A 7,500-nucleotide genomic window follows, 5' to 3' on the forward strand; every position below is an offset into this window, starting at 1 on the left:
TAGTAGTATATTCTGAAATGTTTGTCAACTTTCCTGAATATTCATTAATGGAGACTTTATTTATGACAGGAAAATGTAGAACTCAGCAAGACAGTCCAGGATATGAAGATCAGGGTCGAGGAACTCAATTTCACTCTGAAGTCTGGCTCTTCTAGCCTGGAGGAATACAGGAGGAAGTTCGAGCAGGAAGAAGCGGTAAGGAAACATAAATGAATAGATAGATACCAATGCGTAGATAGGAAATCATCCCATTCCTTTGGTTATGGAAGAGGTTTCAGAAGGTTCATCACCATGGAAATTGAAAGGTTTCAAAATAATATTCACTGGAATCCACTGACGTCTCGCTATATACAGCAGTAAAAGAAGACTGTCTCATCCCTTTGGTAATAAAAATAACTCCTAATTTAATACCAATGGTATATTGATTGATTAGAAAAGTATTACATGACTGTCCCATTCCTATGCTGATAGAAATAGCTCCCGAGAGATTCTCATTCGAGGTCGTCTGTGAGCAGCTAGATTTAAAGAAATAGCTCATTGAAATTTTTCCAAACTCATTTGATGTCACTGACGCCTTATTAGATATAAAACAAGAGCAGTTCATGCCATTGGCATTTCTGTATATATATGTTGAGGCAATAGAGAACTCTCACATCCATAATAAATTCATTGGATTTTACTGACGTCCTACTAGATATTAAAACCAACAAAAGAATATCTATTCTTCATGGAAATATAGCAGCCATAAAATGACCATTTAACTCACGATTTCCTATATTTTTTAATCTTGTTTGTACTAAGGTAATTCAAAAAGTCAGAATAAGAAAGCACATTCATTTCTCTTTTCCCACTCTGAACATGGAACTCGAGTAGAGGGAGAGAAATGCGTCCCGTTACGTTTCGACGTTGTCTTTCCATAAACTGCGTGAATGTGACCAGTATGTTTAATTTAAATGTGTATGTATCCTATCCTTACGTTAATTTTAATTGAAATTACCCCGAAAAAATTGTTATCCTTGTCACTCTGTTCTTGCCAAATCAAAAAGTTATAAGTTAATTAAAATCACCCCAAAAGATTGTCATTTCACGTCGATGACGTCTTGCTTGATAAGAAGCCAATTTGATAATTGAAACTAATCGAATTAAATCTCCAATAACATCACGCTTACTCTAAAAGCAATGGAGGCCAACCAAATTGGTTCTAAAAGATTCTTACAGCCTATCTTTGGCATCTCCCTTCGTTAGCTGTAACTATTCCCAAAGATAGAGACTCATTTGAACTGATATCCTACAGCGCCGTCGTAAGTTGGAGGTCGAGATCAACGCCCTGCACACCGAACTGACAGCCCTGAAGAGGTCCTACGACGAGGAGTGTGAACTTCGCATTGACATCGAGCGCAAGTTGAGCAGCGAGGCTTCCCTGGTCCTTCAGTACAAGAGCAAATACGAACAGGAGAGTCGTATCCGCATTGAGGAAGTCGAAGAGATTAAGTACGTCCACGCATTTTTTCTCCTGGCTGACATTGCCTCTCAGTCATGTCGCTGTTTTGTCATGATAGAAAACAGGGCTGTCGCTTGCACATGACACAGACATACGATTGCACACATTCACGCGCATGCAAACCCACTCATGCAAACTCACACACACATATATATCATATGATTTTTTTTTTCCTTCATAAACTCAAATGCAGTGTTAAACTTGTCGCTAAGAAATATATATTTGATGATTTAACTTCACTAGCCAGCAGAAGAGCTCTGAGTGTCATTTTATCAGTTTCATTTAGGTTTCTTTAGAAAGTGACAAAAAAGATTTAATATCCTTCTAACAGACATTCCTTGTTGCTTGTCATGTCAGTTAGAGCACGTATCAGCAGCATGTTGAAATGTTATTTATGAGGTATATAAAATGTTCTGTTCTAGTGTAAATGTCCGTAAAGATTACCTCATAAACACGTTATTAAATTTCTCGTTAATTCTGGAGAACTCTGTTACTATTCAAATACTCGTTGTCTGTTAGTTAGGACTACCATTACTGTTAATGAAAGCAACCTAAGCTCCCTCATATTAATAGGGAGCCTGAAGATCATATATCCCTGTAATTTTTCCTGACGAAGGGGGAGGGGACCCTTGAAAGCTGAAGAACTGTTTTGCTAAACTAAAATACTTGACAAACACTACCCAGGAAGTGTCATTTTGTCGTTTGCGTTAGTCAGAACGTGAATATTTTTGTATGCCATGTCAACTCCCTTGAAGTTCATTATGATCCTCAACAATAGCATCTTGAACCACCTCTAACCGTCGGTAACCTCCTTACAGGAAGAAGATGACTGTAAGGATCACTGAACTCGAGGAACACTGTACCAGCTTGACCCAGAAGATCACCTCCATTGAGAAGCAGAAGAGCCGTCTGTCCCAGGAAATTGAAATCATGATTTTGGATCTCGAGAAGGTGAGCTATGACATGTGATATTGCCCCTGGGCATTCACATCACTCAGCTTAATTCTCATGCAGTACGATAATCGTTTTAAAAAGCGTTAGGGCATTGGGGGGCGTTTTATGGTGTATTTCCCGATGGGGAATCAATGTTGTTTCACTGTAATTGAAAACTGGTCTTTTTAAAGAGAAATTTCTGGGGTGTTGCTCTTAATTTCATTGAATAGATTGTAGAATGGGGTAACTATACGAGATCAAGTCTGGGCTCGTATATATAGAAAGTTTGAGGACATTCTTTTATCTTTATTTTGGATATTTTGGATGGACAATGGATGTACTTTCGATTGCCCTTCGGTGCTCATTTATTTTAAATCTTTCTCTCAGGCTAACACCAACTTCCGTGAGACAAAGTCCAAGCTTGAAATCGTCGACCGCGAGTACAAGAGCCTGGTTGTCAAGTATGAAGAACTCAGCATGCTGTACGAACAGACTAGCAAGGACCTCAAGATTCGTGTTGCAGAGTACAACAAGGTCACTCACGAACTTGAATCCGCCAAGGACACCTATGAGAAACTGAGCCTCGACTACAGGAAGATCAGTGGTAAGTTTCATTTTACTTCCCTTTCAACATCCCATGTTACCAATGTGGGCCGACGTGAGAAAAATAAATGATGTTGATATAAGACCTTAATTAGAATTTGCTCACGTAATTTCACCTGGAATAGTGGTACTCAACCTTCACTAAAGGTAAATGATTTACAAATGTCGTGTTCCCAGTCGATGTATACCATGGCTGGATGTTGCACTGTCTTTTAAGTACGGATATTGTTGCTATAGTGTCACTGCATAGCCTGCTGACAACTAGGACAGAGAAAAGGAGGGAAGAACTGACAAAAGAACAATTTTATATCGCCAATAATGAAAATAAAATAAGTGATTATGAACTTCTCTACTTACTTCATGGAAAACGTAGCTCTTTAGCTGTGGTAGTTGATGATATTTCGAGAACGACGAAAAAAAGTTGGCTAGTTTCAAGATCTGGATCACGAGGGGACTGATCAGGGCCTTGTTTCTTGACTTGAGCATTAAAAAGTGAAGCCATCTGCAAATTAGTCTGTAGGGATAACGATAGGAACAAGTTGAAATAAATCTTTAGAGGACAATTAATAAACAACTATTTTAGAGAAATAAGAAAGACAGGTAATCTAGCTTATTTATATGGTTTGCTAAATATAGGGCAAATGCTATTAACAAAAATGGATACATTCCAATAAATCTAAACCTGTTTATGATAATGGATACACCCGAATAAATCCAAATAATTTGGTTATGGAAGTACCACATGGAACGTGAAGGTACGCTCATTGTTTCTCATAAAGGAACATATCAGACAGCCAAGAGCCTCAATTTTTGTGTCTACACTGTTGGCGAAAAAGACTTTCAGTTTTTCATAGCCTTCAATTTGACCTTTTTGCCTGGTTGACTTCTAAAGAAAGTCTAATTTGAGCTCACAAATTGGTTGGGAGATAAGAAGTAAATGTGAATTTTTTCAGACTTAAGATAAAATAAATTGAAGGATACGTGCCTCTTAGCCCATGTCTTCGTTTCAAAGATTCTGCTAGTTAGTTTTATATCTTGTTATACAGACACTAATGAGGATTTGCATTTTCAACTGCTCAAGCGTTTTTGGAAGGTTTTGGACCATTCAGTTTATTAACTGAAATAACCGTCTAAGGAGGTTTGGGAAGGAAAGGAACTAGATTTTGATAGATATGCACTGTCTGGATATAATCGAGCAGGATAAAAGAAAGCTTAAAGGAAGTGATTGGCGTAAAGATACAGGTCATTAAAAAAATATATTGCGAATGAATACCGCTAGACAGAAAATCGGACAACCGCAACAATGACGACTACACTAATTGAAGTTTTCGAATTTTACAATCAGGAAATTTCTTGCACTGACTGATAGCGTTAAATATTTGCTTTGGTTAACAAAGGCTTATGATTTTCTTGTTAAAAATCTTTTGGAATTTTGACAACACTCATGAAGTTATTAAGGACAGTGACCTTATAGAATTCAAACAGATTATTAGAGATAACATTCAGATGTTCTGGAAATTTGAGCATAAGTACAGTACTGACATTGTATCTAACAACAGGTCACGGCAATGAAATAATTCTGAAACTATTTGAGCGTACGAATACTTTTGAGAGAATGGATAGTCCCGTGTTTTCGTCTTTACGCAGTTCGTAATTAATCCAAGGAAGACTCTTATCCGTTCTTAAGACTTGATTTCCTGGATGAAAGTTTAATTGAAGTATCATTAGAAGAAGTAAGATAAAGCGAAAGCTGTAGATTTTAAGGACTTGGTAAATATTGTCTTTGCCAGGTAATTTTATTCTATTTTATTTTGTTTGTAGAAATCACTGTTGTTATTCATAAGATGAACCCTGTTCATATGGAACTAGCCCACAGGGGCCATTAACTTGTAGTTGAAGCTCCCCCAAGCATATGGTGTTCATTCGAAAGTAATAAGGTAATGGGAAATACAGAAAGAGGAGAGCAGTGATTAGAAATACAGACAAATTAACAAATTATTAAATTATTGAAAATGTAAATAAATTAAAATGCAAGTTGAATTGTATTAGGGTAGTAATGCATGACATCATCTTCGTTTGAACTTCTGAAGTTACAATTGTAGAAAGAATTCGGTAAATTGTAGAGATTTTAAGTAGGATCGGTATCAGTTATCTTGAGGCCACAGGAAAAATTGACTGAGTATGTAGAGTCCAGTCATAATTTATAAAAGAAAGACACAAACGGAGAGAATTTGTCCGTATAGAGCAGCACTGTATACCTCCATCCAAGTAGATATTACTACAGTAATGATACTAATATTTGTTAGATTAAGTCGTAAAATCGAGCGTAATTCTGTTATCGTATAAATTCCGGAGAACTATGAAGAATTCATAAAAAGGCATGGGTCGATAAGTTGACGAGTTCTTGACATATTGCAAGGCCCATTGCCGAGAAATTAGTTATTCTCAAACAGATAGTTTTATGATATTCAAGAAACAGTCAAGACACACACACACATATATATGCATACGGGCACATGAACACATCCTTAGTATCATGGCAACCGAATATTAAGGATTTTGGACCACGAGCCACAAAAATGTGTAAATGTGAGATTTTTTTTTTCTTGAGGTCAGGTTAGTGATAAGATAAATAGGAAATAGGCGAGGAAGCATCACTTTATTTTAAAGCTTCAGAAATATGAAGTTGATAGAGTAGGTAAATGGACAGCATCTAACTTTGTACAATGTCGAATAAATACCAGAGGAAACCTCGTGACTGGAAGTGAAACTATACTTATACTATTCTTATTCTCCTTTTACTCTAATGGCCACTTTCCCTTTCTCCTGTTACTCCTGTTCCTCTCTCCTAATGGACACCATTGTTCATCCTTAGTGCCTGACAGCGACAGGCAGCATTCTCTGGACCATCAGCAGCATAACTAACGTCATTCACTATACTCTGTTTTTTTCCATCTGTCCATCCGCCTGTGGTGTTTGCGCATGGTAACACTGCGTCCCGGGCTTTAAATAATATCCTATTTCGAATATTAACGGTGTAATTCGCATACAGTAAATTATTAAAACACTTTCCTGATGCAAATGTACCGCCAGATATCGTTTTATTTACCTAAAACTTAGACATAGCGTAACTATTTAAAGCCCGGGATGCAGCGTTACCATGCGCAACCACCACAGGCGGATGGACAGATGGAAAAAAACAGAGTATAGTGAATGACGTTAGTTATGCTGCTGATGGTCCAGAGAATGCTGCCTGTCGCTGTCAGGCACTAAGGATGAACAATGGTGTCCATTAGGAGAGAGGAACAGGAGTAACAGGAGAAAGGGAAAGTGGCCATTAGAGTAAAAGGAGAATAAGAATAGTATCGACGGGAAGAATATATGAATGGGAGTTGTATCCATTATAGGAAAAAGGAATGGGTATTATATGTACTAAATGAATAAAGGAAGGATGCTAATGGCGCTTTGAAGAATAGATATTTGGAAGAAACAGCCTTCAGAAGAATGAGGGAATGGCGGTCACATTCATATAAGAAAACCATATTAATGAGAGCAATTTTCATTTGAAGAACATAGAAAAGGTAATAATATCCATGAGGGAACTGCATGAATTGAAGGAAAGACGAACGGTAGTAGTAATCGTTAGACAACTGCAGAAGGGGGTTTGGGTTACAGCCATTAGACGAATACCGTAATTTGAATAAAATCACTTAGAAAAAACATAAACGGAAGTGGCATCCATGAGAAAAGATATGGGTGTGCACCCATTTTAAGAATAGAGGGACTGAAGTCACAAAATAATAGTTTTTTTTAATAGGCTTACATTCCGAATCACTTATAAATATTACGTATTGACCTTCAGCGTTTCCTTCCCCTGGACAGGTGAGAACAGTGACCTGAAGGCCTCTTGCGGTGATCTGGAACGCTTCAAGCATGACCTTGAAATCGAGATCCGTCGTCTGGAGGCTGAGAGGAATGAGCTCGCCAATGGTCTCCACGAGGCTGAGTCTGTAAGTTTCCTGAGGCTACACACACCATACGAAATGTTCACACTCACTGAAGGGGGGGGGGGGTCTTATATATATATATATATATATAATATATATATATATATATATATATATATAAATTAACTCACATATAAATGGTTAGTTTTATGCACACAAATACACACACACACAACCAAATACAGCTAAATATAAACTCAGACCTCTCATGTGCGTACTGTACAAGATATAATGTATGAAATATCCCACATAATACCATGGCTATTATATGAGATTTACGTTATCCCTTCTAACTACATAGTGAATGAAATGAGGAGTCCAATTTCGCTCTCTCTAATGTTCTCTTTGCTGCTTGTCTCCCCACAGGCCCGTAAGGACCAGGAGGTCCGCTTCCTGAAGATATCCCAGGAGTTCCACAGCTACAAGGTCGAGATCGAGAAGAAACTCGTCATCAGG

General features: G+C 37.6%; 1 protein-coding gene and 1 long non-coding RNA gene across 4 annotated transcripts in view; one reads left to right on the top strand and one right to left on the bottom strand.

Annotated features, from left to right (window-relative positions):
• The window catches only part of LOC135223007 (uncharacterized), a 101,508-nt gene that overhangs the window by 73,143 nt on the left and 20,865 nt on the right, over positions 1-7,500 (bottom strand). For both annotated transcript variants that reach the window (XR_010316415.1, XR_010316416.1), the window contains exon 2: positions 3,395-3,551. This is a non-coding gene — a long non-coding RNA (uncharacterized LOC135223007). The remainder of the gene's footprint in view (positions 1-3,394; positions 3,552-7,500) is intronic.
• LOC135222962 (paramyosin, long form-like) overlaps positions 1-7,500 on the top strand; it is a 120,849-nt gene that overhangs the window by 69,418 nt on the left and 43,931 nt on the right. For both annotated transcript variants that reach the window (XM_064261445.1, XM_064261437.1), the window contains exons 6-11: positions 70-195; positions 1,295-1,491; positions 2,320-2,452; positions 2,822-3,038; positions 6,920-7,047; positions 7,411-7,500. The exon at positions 7,411-7,500 is cut by the window's right edge and continues 23 nt beyond it. In XM_064261445.1, coding sequence (XP_064117515.1) covers positions 70-195; positions 1,295-1,491; positions 2,320-2,452; positions 2,822-3,038; positions 6,920-7,047; positions 7,411-7,500 — 891 coding nt within the window. The remainder of the gene's footprint in view (positions 1-69; positions 196-1,294; positions 1,492-2,319; positions 2,453-2,821; positions 3,039-6,919; positions 7,048-7,410) is intronic.

Source organism: Macrobrachium nipponense, chromosome 20 (genome assembly GCF_015104395.2).
Source record: "Macrobrachium nipponense isolate FS-2020 chromosome 20, ASM1510439v2, whole genome shotgun sequence".
Classification (NCBI taxonomy): domain Eukaryota; kingdom Metazoa; phylum Arthropoda; class Malacostraca; order Decapoda; family Palaemonidae; genus Macrobrachium; species Macrobrachium nipponense.